The following is a 21082-nucleotide window of genomic DNA, read 5'->3' as shown; positions in this document are numbered from 1 at the left end:
TGGCTTGACATCTAGGTATATGTAAAATTAATTTAATCTAAACTCAATACTTAATAACAATTTTCGGCTTCGCCTCAAATTGTTACCCACGCCACTCGTCTTTTTTGACCTCCTTTAAACGCCTGTTGCATAAAATACTATAAGCAAAATACCTATAAACCGTTTTTTTTTTTAATTTTTTTTTATCATTATCTGGCAAAACACCAAGCCAATTAATCAAGTCATGAATATCTTCTGAACACTATAAAAAAAACCGTGATTAGTTGATTACCTTTTTGATTTTTGCCTAGCTCCCGATATAACTGAAGGAGGTGGGTGGATGTCAAAGTTGTATAGACAGCGCGCGATCTACCCTTCAAAACTCTTACTATAAAAACACTTACAGCAGCAGCAACGAGGGCCCAAAGCGGCGGCGATCTCAGCAAAGCCTTAAAGGGCACAGGATCCAGCTTCTTGTGTAGACCGGAGGCGATGACGGTCTCTTTCAGGTAAGCCCGCTCCTCGTCCGATATGTATGGATGCGTGTTCGGAGTGCTGTAGCATAAGAGGCTCTGGAATTATAATACATTTTGGTGGGATCTATGATTAAGAATGGTTTATAAAATGGAAATTGCATATATAATAAACAAACTAATCCGTTATACAATTAAAGATGTGTCGAAATACTTTATTTATATTATACATTATTTTTTCTACTCCCGTGTTGTTATTCGTCATTTACAGTGTCGTGCATAGATCGTTAAAACCCTACATAAAAGATGCCCGCCCCCGCCCGGCGCCCCGCGCACCCACGCATACGATATAGCTCTTAAAGCATTGTTAGGTAGCCTTTAATGGATATAGCGAGGGTGCGCGGGGCGCCGGGGGCAGGCGGCGGCGCGGGGAGTGCGAGCGACAGGGTGAGGCAGGACCAGAGGGGAGGCCGACGCGTCAAAATACAGGAAACAGTGTGAATTTCACGAAAGTTGTTCAAGAAAACTATTAAAAACCAAGTGCATGGTAGTAGAAAAAGTATTATATGCAACGGTGTTTAACTGAGTCAAAAAATACTCGTGGCGTCTTAATAACAATTTTTGGCTTCGCCTCAAATTGTTACCCACGCCACTCGTCTTTTTTGACCTCCTTTAAGCGCCTGTTGCATAAAATACTATAATACAAATAACAGTTTAACTCTTAAATAGCTTACACCTGGCGGATGCTGCCTCTGTATTCGCAAGACACGGGCAAAGGCAGCGTGCGCCCGGTGTAGGGTTGTAAATAGAAAAAAAAACCAAATGTTTTTTTTTTTTCAGAATTGTGAAAAAAAAAACATGAAAAAAAACCGAGCACCTTGGTTTTTTTTCTAAATATGTTTTTTTTTTCAGATGAACAAATAATACGACAATAACGGTTTTTCGTGAGTTGTAACGTGTTTCAATAACAATAACGTAAATTTTAATTCAATTAACATTCAGTATACAAACGTTTATTGGGGAATCCCCGATGCTGCGTGTAGCGTGGAGAGGCGGTGGTGTTGCCAACAGTAAAAAGTGATAACTACCAACTACAGATTTCGTAAATGTTACTTTTATAAGACCAGAAATTAAAGTTATTTGATTAAATTCGTTTAATAGTTAACATTAAGTCTAAAAAACCGTATAAAAGTAATAACTACTTTCAAATTTTGAGATTTCGTACTTTAGAAAAAAAAACATACTCCAGAAAAAAAACTGTTTTTTTTACGGTTTTTTTTCATGTTTTTTTTTTCAAGCCAGAAAAAAAACCGTTTTTTTGCAACCCTAGCCCGGTGTACTCCTTACTTTTCATTAAAGTATCAGACTCTGCGCGTTGGCACCGGCTCCAAGTCCGCCTCCCAAAGGTCCGAAGTATCGATTGGTTTCCGTAATGAATATTATCTCAATCAAAATTTAAGTATGATGACGAATGCCAACAAAAGGAGTCCTATTTGTTCACATTATTTTGTATTTATATGGTATTCGGTATATTTATATGTATGTAATGTACATAATATTGATCTTTCTACAATGAGAACACAATTATGGTTGTCTTAGTAAATAAGTCACTGCAATTCTGCAGTTGATTTCTGTTGCTAAATATTCGACTTAATCCTTAAAAAATTAAGACTTTGGGGATTATGCTTAGCAAATTATTTAAACTCTACACTGGATACTGACACCTATCTTTTCCACTGTTAAAGTCACAGAAGATTATGATTTTATGAGAGGTAAATATCATAACAAGTTAATCTTTTGCAAACTGGTGGTTACGACATCAGTACCCACAGTAGGTACAAAGTACTTATAAAATCTGAGCGGGTAAATGTATGGCCCTACTAATTGAGGAAAAGTAATCGACACTGCAACAAGCTATAACAGAAAAGCACCTATCTGTAATAATTAAGCATAATTATACTGATATTGGATAAAACGTACGTTAATAGTTTTCATTGAGAAATAAATGTTTGTAAATATTACAAGGTTACCATACCATATAGTATAATATACCACCATACCATATAGTATAATGGAGGTTACCATTTATTTTTCACCACACCAACTGGTAAAGGCTTACTTTGCTATTCAAAAACAGATAGCAAAATTGCATTTTATCCACAAGAGTGCAAAGTAATTTCATACAAATTTTAACTTGATGTCATAAGCTGGCTGGTAGAATTTAACAATAAATGATAATTTTGAATCATAAATATTGAATAGTTTGATGGATGTGACTTAGTTTGATGTTTTAAAGTCAGTATTTTAATCGTGTTGGTGTGGTGAAAATTTTTGTGTTTCACTCGGTGGCAAAGTTTGTTTAACCTTCGTGCCTTGAAACCCGCAGCGCTCAAGATTTCACTTTTTGAACCACTCGCTACGCTCGGGGTTCAATATTGGAATCTTTCGCTTGCTCGGGAATCAATATTGGCACGTGCGGTTAAACAACAACTTTGCCCCCTTGTAAAACAAATAACTATTTCAGAACACATGGTGTTACTAGTTAGTAAAGTGGTCCATTACGTACTGAAAAACGTCGTACTATGTAATACACGTGCGAAGAGAAAATTCGTAACTCGTGTCGATTTAAAACACTCCCTTCAGTCGTGTGTTAATTTTTCGCAACTTCTTTCGAACTTACTCTTTTAAGCACTTGTATGGTAATATTGGTAATGTAATATTTTGGGTCTACGCTTATGTCTCGAAAACTATGCAATATGCATTTTGGTGAGCAAAAAGCTGATTAAGTTAGCTGCAAGTATGTTTCTGTCAAGAGTTTTGTTATCTTGTATAGACCGTTTTGTTATCTTGTATATGGTTTTATTTTCCAGATGTCCGCTCTTGAAAGTTCATTTGGGGGTCGGTCGAGACTTCATCTTGGTATCTAAATTCTACATCAGTGACATTTCGCCACCGCGTTTAGTATCATATCTTTACTAATCAAGATAATATAGTATTTTATGCAACAGGCGTTTAAAGGAGGTCAAAAAAGACGAGTGGCGTGGGTAACAATTTGAGGCGAAGCCGAAAATTGTTATTAAGACGCCACGAGTATTTTTTGACTCAGTTAAACACCGTTGCATACAATACTTTTTCTACGACCATGCACTTATTTTTGAATAGTTTTCTAGAATAACTTTCGTGAAATTCGAACTGTTTTCTATAAGTATTTTGACTTGTCCTCTGCAATGTTTCTGCAAGTTAGCGATGAAAAAAGCCGGAAAATTCCCGGTTTTTTTTCCATTTCACTTGTTTTTTTTCAGAAATTTATAGAAAGAAACCGCGAAACTTTCGGCTCGTATTTTTCGAAAAAAAACGATTTAAACCGAAAAAAACGAATTGAAAAAAACCGAATGCAGTTTTCAATTTAAAAATTTCAGTTAAAAAGTATTTACTTGACTTTTTAAAGGTTTTGAAACCTTTACACATTGCTTTTTACTACTGACGGGTATTTGATGGCTGAATTCGCCGAGTATGCAGAGAGCAAAAGAAGGCTTTTGGGCAAATGAAGTTATTTGGCGGCCTGTCATGAACATAACCCCACTGAGTTGGTGGAAAGGGTTATGTTCTACCAAAATGCTGTCAAATATTGCGGTTAGATTGCTCAGTATTCCTCCATCGTCCGCCGCAGCTGAGAGAAATTGGTCATTGTTTGGACGGACACAGACAGAAATCGGCTATTGCCAAAGCGTCTTAATCTAGACAAGCGGTAGCGTGTCAAGCCAAGTTCAAGTAACAGAACTGGCGAGCAGCACCGTGTGTTACATTACACGAACCATTTGGAGCCACTTTTGACCCCCTCATAACTCAAAAACTATTTTACATAAACGTGTCAAATTTGGCTCATATATTGAGACATGCGAGATAGACATATTAATTAATAAGCGTTCTCTAGTGGTTGTTCACTTCGACGAAAAAGTCGTCGAAGTGAACAACAAGGCATTTATCATATTATTGAACTTGGCTCTCATTTCACATTTACGTTTTTGATGGGATAAATTAATCTTTATTCGGGCGAATTTGCACCTACAAACGGACTACACCGACCACATGGAAGAAGAAATAACTGAAGTATATGATGAGAGTGACAGTGATTTGAGTGACTAAATAAATACTTATTTAATAATGTGCTCGTTTTTTTCCTAAAAAACCCGAAAAAAACCGAAAAAAACGAAAATTTCACAAACTCCTGAAAAAAACATTTGATTTTTTCCGGTTTTTTCAACGCTACTCACCCTGTCGCTCGTACTCCCCCGCGCCGCCGCCCGCCCCCGGCCGGCGCCCCGCGGCCCGCTATATTCCTTAACGGCTACCTAACAATGCTTTAAGAGCTATATCGTATGCGTGGGTGCGCGGGGCGCCGGGCGGGGGCGGGCATCTTTTATGTAGGGTTTTAACGATCTATGCACGACACGGTAAATGACGAATAACAACACGGGAGTAGAAAAAAGATTAAATTGAGAGTCACTGAAAAAGATTGAAGAGCGGACTTATATTATAACAAAAATACTGAATAAATAATGTAGCATAGCTTCTAGTTTTTCATAATCATACAAAGCAAATTTCCGGGATATAAGCGAATAACCAAAAAATTACACCTTCAACCAGTTAATTTTAGCTAACATAATAGTCTTACCCAAAATATGAACCATATTATTCCCAAGCCTCCAAACACATAGAAAACATTGGCCCAATCTCCACCATCAGCCAGCAACAGGCCTGAGATGTAGGGCCCACAAATGTTGCCAATTTGTGCGCCACCGAATATCATGGCGCCAAATCGGGATCGTTCTGACGGGGGTACCCATCGTGCTAACAACAGCACGAAAGCTGGTGTTACTGGACCCTAGAAAAAATACCTCGAATCAGACCAATGTAACTTGGTAAAGATTTTAATGGCCCCGCTTGTGCATGTGCAAGGGTTAAGTAAACATCATAATTTAATAGAAAATTGACGTTTGAAAGAACATTTGCTCCGATGAAGCTGTCAAAATCCTTGGCAACTTAGATTAATATGACTAAGGGCCCCTTGCACCAAAGAAAATGGTGGGCTAACCCGAGGATTAACCCGCCATTTTATATGGAATTTGACAGTTGACAGCCCACTAACCTTGAATTAAGCGGGTGGTGGAAGTGACCCTAAGGCCCACTTGCACCAACCACTTAACTCAGGGTTTTGCCTCTAAGGGCACTCGCACCACCCGCTTAATTCAAGGTTAGTGGGCTGTCAACTGTCAAATTCCATAATCGGGTTAACCCTCCATTTTCGGTGGTGCAAGTGACCCTTAGAGGCAAAATTACTTTAGCATTGCCATTACCAAAGAGGATCAAGTATTACAGAGAGTTACTGTCAAAGTAAAATCTGTAATCACAGTGCATAGACTGCCATCTCTTGACACAGGCTTAAAACTTTTGAACCTCAGTTTTGACAATTTGGCCCATATTCTTAGCTTGGTATGTGTTAAAATGTCAAATATTAGTATTAGCGCCATCTAGCTGAGAGTACCCCAAAGGTGTAATGCCATCTAGTCCACCGTACCTTTTTCTGTATGGTACTGAGGTACGTTTTTTTCTTAGACTTTATCGGTCTATACGGAGTTATATATGTCTTTGCCATTACTAAAGCCTGAATATACGACTATTGTCAGGAGAGCGCTGTTATCTAAATATATAAAAGAAGAAGCTGACTGACTGACTGACTGACTGACTGACTGACTGACTGACTGACTGACTGACTGACTGACTGACTGACTGACTGACTGACTGACATATCAACGCACAGCCGAAACCGCTGGTCCTAGAGATTTCAAATTTGGCACGTAGGTTTCTTATATAGTGTAGAGGAGCACTAAGAAAGGATTTCCCAAAATTCACCTCCTAAGGGGGTCAAATGGGGGTTCAAAGTTTGTATGGGGAAACAAGATTAGTTTGACTATTTTATTCGAAACTTCACAGGAAGATTCCTTACGACATATGACTGAATACGTGTTTCAGGTTTTTTGAAAATTTAACCCCTAAAAGGGTGAAAAGGGGGTGATAAAGTAAAAAAATCAATATGGGTATCGTTTTTATAGTTTATCGGGTCGCTGATCACGATAAATACAACGTTTTTAAAATCTAACGAGGCGGAAGTGAAATACCTTCTCCCCTGTTGTGGTGCAATGGGGTTTAAATATCAAAAAAATATATAAATAAAAGAAGATATTGACTGACTGACTGACATATCAACGCACAGCCGAAACCGCTGGTCCTAGAGATGTCGAATTTGGCACGTAGGTTCCTTATATAGTGTAGAGGAGCACTAAGAAAGGATTTTTCAAAATTCGTCTCCTAAGGGGTTAAATGGGGGTTCAAAGTTTGTATGGGGAAACAATGTTAGTTTCACTGTTTTATTCGAAACTTCACAAGAGGGATCCTAAAAACATATGACTAAAGACGTGTTTCAGGTTTTTTGAAATCTAACCCCTGAAAGGGTGAAAAGGGGGTGATAAAGTCCAAAAACTAATATGGGTATCGTTTTTACGGTTTATTGGGTCGCTGATCACGATAAATACAACGTTTTTAAAATCTAACGAAGCGGAAGTGAAATACCTTCTCCCCTGTTGTAGTGCAATGGGGTTTAAATATCAAAAAATATATAAAAGAAGACTGACTGACATAATATATCAACACACAGCCGAAACATAGGTTCCTTATATGGCGTAGAGAAGCACTAAGAAAGGATTTTTCAAAATTCTCCTCTTAAAAGGGTGAAATGGGGGTTCAAAGTTTGTATGGGGAAACAAGATTAGTTTGACTATTTTATTCGAAACTTCATAGGAGGATTCCTAAAGACATATGACTAAATACATTTTTCAGGTTTTTTGAAAATTTTACCCCTAAAGGGGTGAAAAGGGGGTAAAGTCAAAAACACAATATGGGTATCGTTTTTATGGTTTATCGGGTCGCTGAACACGATAAATAGGTACAACGATTTTAAAATCTAATGAGGTGGAAAAGAAATTTTCTCCCCTGTTGTTGTGCAATGGGGTTAAAATATCCAAAATAGCCATTAGTTGCATATATGTATATTATGTATATATCTTTATAATTATTAAGTTGACTTAGTTTAATTTAGATTAGTTTTTAATTTAATTGTATTTTATTTGTCTTAAGTTAACTACTAATATGTACTTTTTATGTTAATTTTGTTAATAAGTTATAGAATAAAATAAAATATGGTACTTACTTAAATAAAATATAACATAATCCAAAATAGCCATAAGTATAGGTTTAGTTTTTATCTTTACTTCTGGTTCAAGAGATTTCAAATTGACACGGAAGTTCCTTAGAGGACCACTAAGAAAGGATTTTTCAAAGTTCACCTCCTAGCATGATAATTTGACAGGGACAGGGACAGGTACAGGGACAGGAACGGGATAGGGTTCCCTAACCCTTTAGGGTTAGGGTTAGGGTTAGGGTTAGGGTTAGGGTTAGGGTTAGGGTTAGGGTTAGGGTTAGGGTTAGGGTTAGGGTTAGGGTTAGGGTTAGGGTTAGGGTTAGGGTTAGGGTTAGGGTTAGGGATAGGGATAGGGATAGGGATAGGGATAGGGATAGGGATAGGGATAGGGATAGGGATAGGGATAGGGATAGGGATAGGGATAGGGATAGGGATAGGGATAGGGATAGGGATAGGGATAGGGATAGGGATAGGGATAGGGATAGGGATAGGGATAGGGATAGGGATAGGGATAGGGATAGGGATAGGGATAGGGATAGGGATAGGGATAGGGATAGGGATAGGGATAGGGATAGGGATAGGGATAGGGATAGGGATAGGGATTGGGATTGGGATTGGGATTGGGATAGGGATTGGGATTGGGATTGGGATTGGGATTGGGATAGGGATAGGGATAGGGATAGGGATAGGGATAGGGATAGGGATAGGGATAGGGATAGGGATAGGGATAGGGATAGGGATAGGGATAGGGATAGGGATAGGGATAGGGATAGGGATAAGGATAGGGATAGGGATAGGGATAGGGATAGGGATAGGGATAGGGATAGGGATAGGGATAGGGATAGGGATAGGGATAGGATTGGGATTGGGATTGGGATTGGGATTGGGATTGGGATAGGGATAGGGATTGGGATTGGGATTGGGATTGGGATTGGGATTGGGATTGGGATTGGGATTGGGATAGGGATAGGGATAGGGATTGGGATTGGGATTGGGATTGGGATTGGGATTGGGATTGGGATTGGGATTGGGATTGGGATTGGGATTGGGATTGGGATTGGGATTGGGATTGGGATTGGGATTGGGATTGGGATTGGGATTGGGATTGGGATTGGGATTGGGATTGGGATTGGGATTGGGATTGGGATTGGGATTGGGATTGGGATTGGGATGGGATTGGGATTGGGATTGGGATTGGGATTGGGATTGGGATTGGGATTGGGATTGGGATTGGGATTGGGATTGGGATTGGGATTGGGATTGGGATTGGGATTGGGATAGGGATAGGGATAGGGATAGGGATAGGGATAGGGATTGGGATAGGGATAGGGATAGGGATAGGGATAGGGATAGGGATAGGGATAGGGATAGGGATAGGGATAGGGATAGGGATAGGGATAGGGATAGGGATAGGGATAGGGATAGGGATAGGGATAGGGATAGGGGATAGGGATAGGGATTGGGATTGGGATTGGGATTGGGATTGGGATTGGGATTGGGATTGGGATTGGGATTGGGATTGGGATTGGGATTGGGATTGGGATTGGGATTGGGATTGGGATTGGGATTGGGATTGGGATTGGGATTGGGATTGGGATTGGGATTGGGATTGGGATAGGGATAGGGATTGGGATTGGGATTGGGATAGGGATAGGGATAGGGATAGGGATAGGGATAGGGATAGGGATAGGGATAGGGATTGGGATTGGGATTGGGATTGGGATTGGGATAATCTAAACATCCAAATTATAAACAAATCAATTATTTTTGGAGTCGGGGCCAGCCTGCGTATGGTTGGGTGGGGCAAACAGGAAATAGCAAGGCGACGAACTGGTCTGGTACCGACTACAAAAATAATTGATTTTTTTATAATTTGGATGTTTAGGAGTCGGGGCCAGCCTGCGTATGGTTGGGTGGGGCAAACAGGAAATAGCAAGGCGACGAACAGGTCTGGTACCGACTACAAAAATAATTGATTTTTTTATAATTTGGATGTTTAGATTATTGCAATCCGATAAGAAATCTGAATTCGAAGGTTTATTAGTTTGGCTTTTTAGTTTCTCCGTGTTTTGTAACACGCTTTTTTTGAAGGCGGTTTTATTTTTTATATGTTTACGTTTGCAATAAGTACCTATAAGCAAAATGGAAAAAATTGTAAGCGATAATGCAAGGAAGTACTTTTTACCCTACCGACCATAGCGTCGAGATACTGGTTATGTGGGTTGTATGAAGTTTCCCCAGTATAAATATTTATATAGGTAAAATACAAACATATTCGTACCTACTACCTACGCTGTGGTCGCTGTGTAACAATTCTACAATAATTGCAAGAATTTCTTTTAAAACAATAGTAATATGTGTAAGGTACAGTCAGCCAAAAAAGTGGTTTACCACTTTTCGATCAATAGAGTCGAAAAGTGGTAAACCACTTTCTTGGCTGACCGTACAGCAAATAGATCAGTTACAATGGCCCCCCAGTCGAGAATTGCCCCGCTTACCTACAAAGAAACCTACGGATCCAAATGAAAATCTTATTTTTTGTAAACGTTTCAATAAGAATACTTTTATTACGCGGGCGAAGCCGCGGGTAAAAGCTAGTTTAGATATATGAAGTGACAGTTTAGTATAGTATGAAGAAAATAGTTCTAATAAAATTTCTCAACATGGCACGTAGTCATATATTTCTGGTCAAGCTTTAAACAAGTCTCAATTCTACGTAAAAAAAACTATGAATGATAATTGGCAGAATATGTCTTGTAGGTAATAACTAAGCAACATTGGAAGATTACGATTAAATGGATATTTGGCTTTCTCAAAGTCTCATAGAGCAGAAATTAATGAAGTTCCTCTGTGAAACAATTGCAAACAAAACTTATGCAATATACGAGAGAACAAAGTTCATAATGACGGGGTGGAAGCGTGTTCTTCCGCCGAGCTCATAAGGTGAGCAACTTCTTGTTCCGAACTTCTATAACTTCTCGAGTGTATCACAATCCAGTTTATAAATCAATTAAGTAAATAATGTGTTTACGGACATTATTACTCAAATTGACATTAAGTATTACTTAAAAAGACTAGGTACGATAATAAAATATTTTACAAATAAATGCGAACATCCATGACTTAAGACGATACGGTAGGGGTCAATTCTCCATACACACGCTCTCGACTATTTCCTCCCTGGTTTTTGAAGATAGAGAAATGATTTTTTCAATACATATTGTTATTATTTTTATCTGTGTCGGACCGTTTTGATTTTTTTGATATTCTGCTTTTTAAAGATTCTAGAGCCAATCAAAAAAATCCAAAAACGGCCTTATTCATTGTGGCGCAAAAAAGGTGTGATACTCAAGATTGGTAACAATTAACCAAAAAAGCTAAACAGTCCGACATAGATTATTTCATTGTTATTCAGATTCTCAATTGATTTGTTTTCGTTCCGATTGATTAAGTTTTGAAAGAGGAAAGAGTCGAGAGCGGAACCTCAATTTTAAAGATTTTTTTGAAATATCTTTTGACTGAGTTGTTCTTAATGGACAATTTTTTTTTTCGATAAATCTAGTTAATAACACTTATAGATTTAACTAAAATTCCCAAGTTGAAAGGGGGGCTCCTTTCCATTTTAGCATTTTCGCTACCGTATCCTGTTAAGAGCAAATAGTTCTGGTATTTTCTTTCCCTTATCGAAGTTCAAGCCCTATACTACACTAGACCACTGCGGATTGAAGACTTCACATACAACTTTGAATTTCTTCTCTGATGTAAGTATGCAAATTTCCTCATGATGTTTTCCTTCATCGAAAAGCTAGTAGGAAATATCAAATTATATTTTACACACAAAATCCCCGACCTCCGGATTGAAAGTCGGGTATCGTATCCACTCGGCCACCACCGCTTTTCTAATTACGTAAAGTAAATCTATCATAGATAGATAGATATGCTAATACTCAATAAACTCATCTCTTATGATTGATGAATAACCTGATATATACATATGATTTCATAGAAATAAGTAACTATATAATGTATAGGTATTTTTAACTACTCTAGTCACGTAAAAGTTGTAAAAATGTTTCCGCTCTAAGAGTCGAACTAACGTCTATCAATCATTTTAAAAACTTAGGAGGAAAATGCATCATATAGGTAACTTAAGTTTTAGACTGTTCGTAACTTGTTTTGCACGATTGAGAATAACTTAGCACATTACTGACTAACTCTTACTACTTAACACAAATCATTATTTTGCAAAGTTTATTACATTTGGTATCGTTCAATAAGCTAAATTGTGGCATATGTCACCACGGTGACAATGACACTTGGAACTGACCTCTCGGTGCCAATTGTTTTATTCGGCGTCAATATTTATTTTACGTGTTGGACATGCAATGAATGGCAAAGTGACACTGTCAGGTGCCAATTGTCTCTGTGGTGAAACAGGCCACTGGGTGTTTTTTTTATTATTATTATAAAAAGGCTTAGCACATAGCCACAGACTAGCCAAAGGCAAAACCATGGCCTACCATGGAGTGAGCGCGCCCAGAAGATGCCTGTTCACCCTTGATTGGAAGTCATTATTAAAAACACCTTTTATCCCAACAATCTAATGAGCTGTTTAGATTAATAGTTACCTCTCCCATACCCTCAATAACGCGAATCGCAAACAATCCGACAGCGCCTCCGACGGTAACAGCCCAAGGGGTCAGCACTGTGGCCACCGATGTGGTCAGCAGACCGAGGCCAACAGTCCATTTGCCGCCAAACTTCTCTGCTAGCAGTGCACCGGGTAGGTGAGTCAGCACGTATCCATAGTAAAAGGCGCTAAGCAAAAACCCTTGAGTCGCTTCGCTCCAGTCGTATTTTTCTCGGCGCTGAAATATAGAAATATGGTTTTGACTATATGTAGGTTCATTCGCTAAATGTACGTATGACAGACCATTTTCACAACTCCATATGTTACTTGTAAGGGAAGGCTATGCAAACAAAACGCGTGTTTTATCTGCAGAAGTTTCTAGAGACCATTTTGATACCTCCATGTTATTTGTACGGAAACTGGACGCCAACTAACTATTGGTACACAAACTGCAATGTTAGCATGCAGTTCTGATACAAAGTCCAATGGAGTAGCAATCCAACTGTATCGGCCCTTACTTGTAAAACTTGTATATGTTATATACGACTTTAAGTATTTACTTTAGTAGATAATCTAAGTATGCTTACCATACGGTACTGAAAATCACCAAAGTTGCATTTTAAAATACGTAAGTAGCCGTATTTTGCATTATTTCAGTGTCGACTGGAGCCTATAAAGCGCAAGAATTAATTGTAGCTTCATGCCTTCTTACCTCATAAATCATCAAAGTTTCATCTGGAACCTCACTGACAGTAACATTCGACATGATTGACATGTCAGGACAGGTCTCACCTACGATATGTTCTGTGGGAGCTCTGTGTGTCACCATCTGAGTGATTGTCATGCTGAGACAGACCCGCATTGTGAAGGAGTTCGCTAAGGCAAACAGACCCAAGACTCCGAGAACATAGCGCTGGGGTATGATCATTACTGAAATGTGTGAAAATATTACTGATATTGTTTACTTAGTCGTAAAGATATATCTTCGAAAGAAAAGTTCATAAGAACAATTGTTATGGAATCACTGTGAATAGATACGGGACTTATAAATAAATGCGAATACCAAACAAGTATGGATAGTTCGAAAAACTCGCGCGGCTAGAAGATGTTGATATCAACTTAGGCCGTATTTTCCGAGACCACGAGGACAACACTGTCTTCGAATTTTAAGTGAGTAAAACAGAAAGTAAGAAGAACCTGTCAAGTATTGAGTGCAATGTTTTTAAACTAGACGACTGAAGGTCATCGTGTGTTTTTGTTACATATTGTTAAATTGGACGGACGTTGATGAATTTATTCATTCATTTAAGTTGATAAATTGTAGTTTTATAAATTGTAATTATATGGTATTTATACAACGTGTTTTTATTGTATTCTGATAACTTTAAGGAAAGTTTATTCAGGTCAAATACAATTAAATTATCTTAAATAAAAAACACGGTGTGTATTAAAGAAAAAGTACAGGTTCTTATGTTATTTGTTGGCTGCGAAAATCAGTCGTTTTCAAATAGCTAGCAGTCAATACGCCAAGCTAAACGTTGAGTGATCCTAGCTCAATCAACTATCGGCATAAAAGCATCAAATTGGATACCGGCGCTTAATTGATGACTTAGGCGTCTTATTAGCTGCGGCTAATGAAACCTGCAACGATAGGTACCTACATATATGTATGATAGCAGTAACGTATACTACATTACTAGTAGATATAGGTACCTACATACAGATGAACGTAAGAAGTTAATAATAGGTTTGACATGACTAAGCAATAGCAATTATAACTTCGTGTAAAATAAATAAACGCTAGGAAAAACGAAGGTACAGGAAAAACATACCTACACAACTGTATTGCCTGTACATAAATGTGTGTACCTTATACACCGTGTTTCACTTAACACTAAAAACCTGAAAACAGTTTGTTCAGAATCGAGAGTAGAATCGATTGAGCTATATCTTGATGGGGGTAATATTTTTATTTAAATTAGTATTATTAATTATTTTTTACGTGCCCATTCTATTGTAATCGTAATACAACATTGTGTATATCGCATTGCTAGAGGTTGTTTACCTTTTTTCAGTATTTAGGGGTATTAATACTGGCCGGTTACTTGGACGATTATTTTTTCCGCTACTAGTTTGACGTTGTTTGTCAGTTTAATCTTAATGTTTATCATAAGTCATAACAAATTGAACTCGTACCTAATTACAACCTTGTCATTTTGAATATTGAGTTTATTTGCTTACTGCGATTACCTGTCCAATTTGAAGTTTACTGTGACAAAGCTTTAAAGTGTTTTACAGTGACATCTTAGCTGTCTATTGGTAAACCTTATGTCGTTGCAGTAACGTACACAAATAAATAGTGTTATGGTTTATGATGGTAGTTAGCAATTATTTTATTGAGTGTAGAGCTAAAAGTCAAGTAGAGCTGTACAGAAAATTAAAAATTCAATTTAAAAAAAAGTAACGATCAGATTAAAAGATGAATACTCTAGATGAGTTTAAAAAAATAAAAATCAGTTGGGGTGTCTGAGGTTTTGAGTGATACCGGAAACACCGTGTATATATTTTTGGGACTTTGTCTGTATTCCCAGCTGTGATGTTGACTGTTCCACGGAAAATATCCAGAATAAAATGTTGCTTTTTTAACAACACACATCAGCGAACTAATTTGGATCAAATAGTGAACTAAGTTTCTCCAATCTGTTTATTAATATTTTATATCCACTTAAGGTCAGTGCGGGCAAGACCGGCATAATTTATTTGAAATAAAATTTGAGTGGATAAAACTAGATTATTAAAGTAGTCTGGAGTGATCCGCATGGTCCTATGAGCTAGCAAAATTTATATTCTACACAGCTTTTATAATACTTTGGTAAATTAAAGTAAACTTATGTGATAAAAATCACTTTTTTTAAGGCTCGGCGGGTTGACTTGACCGTCTCCACGGGCTGAGTACGGAAAGACCGTCTAGTGCTCGTTGTCGCGTAATTTCATATGGAAATAGGTATCAAAATCATGTTCATTGTTATATTCTGTAATAACAGGGAGTAATGTGATAGATATTAAAAAAAGATCATTGATATTTTCAAGATATCAGCATTTTTCTATTTATAAGGTAAGACCGTCATATGTCCCGTAAATGAGGTTGATAACCTTCTTTTTTCAGGTCCAGACAAAAGCAAAGCTGAAACTTATAATAAAAATTAACCTACAACACCCGTTTAAACTCGACTTATTTCTAGTGTTGTGCCATTCCCGAGAACGTTCTTCCGTTTGTATGGGAAATGTTCTCTCAAGAGAATATTCTCCATAGTAAAATGAGAACGTTCTCGAGAACGGCACAACTCTACTTATCCATCCATACTATATATACTATATAATATATATAATATAATATTATAATATAATATTATAAATGCGAAAGTAACTCTGTCTGTCTGTCTGTTACGCTTTCCCGCTTAAACCACGCAACCGATTTTGATGAAATTTGGAACAGACAATCTTTAGACCCTGAGACAGAACATAGGCTACTTTTTATTTCGAAAAAAAGGGATGAAGGGGTTGAAAAAGAGGTTGACAGTTTGTATGGGATTTCTTAATTTTAAAAGATAAAACCATGAAACTTTATATTTTAGCACTTGATAAGAAATTATTAAGCATCTTGATAAGGTCGAACGCGGTTAATTAACATTATTTTTACCTTTTTTCTTTTTTTTTGTGTGTCGTACGGTGGGAAATAAACATTAACTAAAAGCGGGTAGATTATATTTATTTGTCTACCCCGAACATTTATATAAATTAATATCGGGTAGTTTTGTGTTGTTTACATCTCCGGTGACATTTTGCTGGGACGTCAGTCTTCCGCGACCACGGCCAGTGCAACCTGGCCGAAACGTTGGGGAAAAAGGTAAAAATAATGTTAATTAATCGCGTTCGACCTGTATGTGACTTTAAATATGTGTACAAAGCGCGAGAACTTAAAGTGTTATCTTGATAAGGGATAGGGATAGGGATAGCGATAGGGATAGCGATAGGGATAGCGATAGCGATACGGATACGGATAATATGGGTATCGTTAGAGGGATACGGATAATCGGTCGGCGGTCTCTTACAATCAATGTGCTCTAAGACGATCGTTGTTTGATTGCTTGAAGATTACGTTTGCGATAAGTATAAGCAAAATGTAAAAAATTGTAAGGGATAATAAAAAAAAGTACTTTTTACCCACCGATCATAGTGTCGAAATACGGGCTATGTGGGATGTTTATAAAGGTTTCCCCAGCGTATATAGAATTACCTACGCTGTGGTCGATGTGTAATATTTCTACAATCATTGCAAGCAAAAGTATTATGTGCAATCGAAATAATCGCAGATAAATATACCTACAGAGAAACCTACGGATCCAAATGAAAATCTTAATGAATACTTTTATTACGCGGGCGAAGCCGCGGGTAAAAGCTAGTTTCCCATAAAGCCTAAAAATGGTGCCTTACTTTTATATGCCGGTCTTTCCGACTAGGCGCAATTGCGAAGTTACATATTTCAAAACATAAAACAATAAATTGAACGCTTTTTAAGAGCATTAATTGTACTAGACAGGAAGAAAGATTATTAAATTACTACGGTACATACATAATGCACAAATATTCCAAATGCTTCTATTTTATTTTTATTTTTTGTGTAACCATGTTGAACTCGATGGTCGAGTTCGAAACACGAATCAAGTTTTTTGTTAACTAGTGTTCGTCCTAGGAATATGTATTGAAGACCAATGGATTAAGGATGAAAAACTGGTATACCTTCGGAGGTGTAAGAAGTGATAGATATGTTACCACAAAAGCGGTCTTTCTGGGTAGACGGTCTTCCCGACACTGACCTTATGTAGAAAGTTTGAAGCATGCTGGTGGAAAAATGACTTATATGTACTCCATCCCGCCATCATCGCGGTCCCGGGTTCAAATCCCGGTAAGGGCATTTATTTGTGTGATGGGCACAGATATTTGTTCCTGAGTCATGGATGTTTTCTATGTAAGTATATATATATATATATATATATATATATACACAGTGGGCCTCAGTCAATCTGTGTAAGAATGACCTGTAATATTTTATATTTATTTATATCTTCTATGAAAATAGTAAATTAAAATATTGATATATTGTATTATTTATTTTTATTATATTGTATTAATGACCCACTTGACATTTGTACCTATACTATGACGAAGCCTGCGCTGTGGATTTATTTTGTATATTGATATAAACAATACCCTGACTAAACTTGTACAGTGTTGCATATTTTAAAATGAAAGGAGAAATGGAAAAATTCACCGCCACACCAGCAATGCAGAAGGCCGCGAGTTCGATTCACTTTTCCATTTTTATTTAAATTTAAAAACAATATGTATTATCGCTCACAGACGTTTCTGCATGATAATATAGTACATTACGATACAAGTGCGTAAAAAAGGAAGTTCGAAACGAGTGGCGATAAATTAAAACACGACCGAAGGGAGTGTTTTAAATCGACACGAGTTACGAATTTCCTTTTCGCACGTGTATCGTACGACGTTTTTCAGTACAGATGAGCCTCCGAAGTTTCGACCTGGCATATAATGAACCACTTCTCGCACTAGTGCGTAAAAAAAATACCATCTGTACTGAAAAATACGTTTAGTTGTGTAGTATTTCGTTCCTGTTTCAATATACAATTATAAATAGAAGGAAAATCAAATAAATATCATGGGATAAATCACTAACCTCGGTTCAATATTAGCCTCCATCCTGTAAGGGTCATACTGCATCGAGCACTAATGTATCAAATAAACCTCTTGCAGCTAGCTTTGCCAATCGTTTCTGAAATAATTGATAAACCTAAAGTGTACATACAACAGGCCTCAAAAAGAAAATTGTTTATTTATCACATCATATATATGAGAAGGCTTGAACCATAGTCCCCTATATAACGCTGATGCTAGCCTAACTTGGATTATTTATTATGATTCCAATATTTTGAGTACCTAACATTTAATTTAAACTTCTATTTTTATATATTTTATATTTATAAATGTCATACCTCTCATTCCTTTATGTGACAAAATATTGATGCATTAACTAACTATGAATTAAACACACTTAATATTCTAAACGTCCGCTAAAAACTTTGTTGACGGAGATGAAATCGCTTCGTTATGCCTATACATCTAAAATTATGACACATTTCGTTCGTCAACCATCTCACCGTATCTCGACGCGTGGTGCCAATTGTCCCTACAGATATTATTTTATATCATGAGATGGGATCTAGCGGCCTAGCCGCAATGACATTTGTTGACGCTACATGGCGACCGAAACGCAGTTTGGCTCTGTCGCACCACTACAGAAGAGGAATAGGGAGAGCTAGCTACGGTACACTTACGAAGCTTAAACGATTGTGAAGTTGGCTAGCTACCCTGATAACGAGCTCTCAAATAGGCTTAAGATAAATACTTGCGTTTGATAAGCGGAAAAAATGAGGAGTGCAGGATGTCATAAAGTCATAGCTAAAGTCGAATAATCTTTAAGTGTTTTGTTTATAGGTCAGTTTCCTTTTAGCAGTAATTTACTTACAGTTTTAGTGTAATCACCACGGACCACAGGATCTAATAATTATAAATAACACTTGCACCGGCAGGACTGTCAAAGTCTTATCTTGGTATAGGCTACTTGCCTCATAGTCAAATCAGCTTCTTTTTATATAAGAACTGACAAAACGAATTTTAACGTCTAGCTAATGTTACGGTCAACTCAGTTACTTTATCAATCAATCAAAGTCCTTAGCGTCTATTTCAGACGATTTATGGTGCAATGTCCGAGAGACATCACTTTTGATGACTAAAGAGACCTATGCGAGAGCGACACATTTTGCCACACATCTGACAAGGGAAGCTTGCAACCGATTGCGACGTTATAGACATTAAATATTAATTGGGTTTAGAAATAACTTCTATGCATGTCTTTCTTATATGTATCTGGTGCTTTATTTCGTGCATGGCATGAAATATTTTTCATCACACTCGCACGTTAAATATGCTATTGCACGCAAGCGGAGCGTGAGTTATAGAACAATCGTTCTCCCGAGGGAATAATGAAATTTCTAGTACCGTCCTTAACTTTTTTTACATCTATTTACATATTTTTTACATTGCGAGTGTGATGAAAAACATGGTGTGTAACTCGGGGAGTATGAATATTACAAACTTAAGTCTTTAAATCGCTCCGGCAAGCAGCCGTCGCGATTTAACTTACTCTCGTTAGTAATATTCAACTTCCTCCCCTTTTTGCACAATGTACTATTATTTTAAGTACAGACAAGTTCCCTATAGGTCATTATTACCCCGGAGTGTTTATGGTCTCCTGCTGAAACCATAATCCTATTGATAAATACTCAAATGATTTATCTATATACTGCTGTCATGATAAAATGATTGTAAAAGTTTACATGAATCGATTTTGCTTATCATAGTCACAAGTTGAAATACCTCAATTGCTGCATGATCACCATGACTTACCAATATTATTCACAATAAACATCATATCTTTCAGAATTTCAGTGGGCAATTTCGCCACTTGGCACTGACAATTTTGTGCCTAATGAGCATTTCTTTTTTTTTTCGCCACTTTTATGAAATGTGATATTTAAAAAAAAAATGCTATTTCTACTCAGAATCACTAGCTTTTTCAATCCTAGTAGTTAAATAAATTGTCCCATACGATTTTTTCTTATTTTGTTACCATTTTCCGTACATGTTGTGTGGGATAACAAAAGAGGAAAGTAACAAAAATGTATGGAAATTCTAGGACACTTTTTGACTCCCAGTGAGATTGAAAGTACTCGTGATTCTGAGTACAATTGACCTAAAATTCCTTAAAAAAATAAAAAATGGCAAAAAAAAAGAAATTCTCATTTATTTTCTGGCTTGTTAAGTAACATTGTTACTCAACGGCAAGATTTCCTTGTCGAATAGGTAATGAACGGCGAAGTGTCACTGTCGGGCGACAATTGTCACTATTGTGAAATATGCCACAGATGACGGCTGCAACAGTGCGGCTATGATCCCTATTGACACATACAATAATAGTATATTATATAACGGTAACGTTATGAAGGCTATAAAAGTTGAGTACCGCGGTTAGGCCACGAAGGCTTGCCGAGTGGCCTAAGTAAGGTACGAGACTTTTATAGCCTTCATAATGTTACGATTGTATACTATACTTTTTCTACGACAGCCACATACATACCTATTCGAGAATAATAAAATGGGTTAGTTACTTACTTCATGTAATGAATGGGAATATTTGTGTGGATCGTCGTAGCATTGAGTATTCTGTCCACAATGTTGATGGCGAGAACTTGTTGCACAATTCTTCAAAATATGCCAACAACGCCGTTTCAGAGAAAGTTGAAACATTTTTTTGCAATTTCCATGTCAAAACAATCATAACATTTTTGGTACGCTTTATCTGACTTTTCATGTAACAAATTGTCAGTCACTTTGAGCGCCCATAGCCTTGATTTCTTCGGAAGTGCATTTTTCACCAGAATCACTCATAATTACTTATGTTTTTGCACAATAACGTCGAATTAAAACAAACTACACACCACCGAAATAGTTCAAATAGTTTCGTGATAAGTTTACAAATGTCAAACATACCATAGACAAGAGAAATAGAAAATAAGCCGGTTTTCAATTACGAAAAAT

General features: G+C 37.2%; 1 protein-coding gene across 1 annotated transcript in view; it reads right to left on the bottom strand.

The window, feature by feature from the left end:
* Nucleotides 1-18583, bottom strand: part of LOC125233109 (putative inorganic phosphate cotransporter) — a 33299-nt gene extending 14716 nt beyond the window's left edge. Inside the window, exons 1-6 of the mRNA XM_048138973.1 lie at nucleotides 18418-18583; nucleotides 18102-18197; nucleotides 13053-13270; nucleotides 12339-12578; nucleotides 5128-5337; nucleotides 384-551 (exon numbers count right to left, since the gene is read on the bottom strand). Coding sequence (XP_047994930.1) covers nucleotides 384-551; nucleotides 5128-5337; nucleotides 12339-12578; nucleotides 13053-13270; nucleotides 18102-18138 — 873 coding nt within the window. The 5' untranslated portion in view covers nucleotides 18139-18197; nucleotides 18418-18583. The remainder of the gene's footprint in view (nucleotides 1-383; nucleotides 552-5127; nucleotides 5338-12338; nucleotides 12579-13052; nucleotides 13271-18101; nucleotides 18198-18417) is intronic.
* Between the last annotated feature and the right edge of the window lie 2499 nt (nucleotides 18584-21082).

This window comes from Leguminivora glycinivorella, chromosome 14 (genome assembly GCF_023078275.1).
Source record: "Leguminivora glycinivorella isolate SPB_JAAS2020 chromosome 14, LegGlyc_1.1, whole genome shotgun sequence".
Taxonomy (NCBI): domain Eukaryota; kingdom Metazoa; phylum Arthropoda; class Insecta; order Lepidoptera; family Tortricidae; genus Leguminivora; species Leguminivora glycinivorella.
The sequence above is the reverse complement of the archived record's forward strand: the minus strand, read 5'-3'. Positions and strand labels throughout refer to the sequence as shown.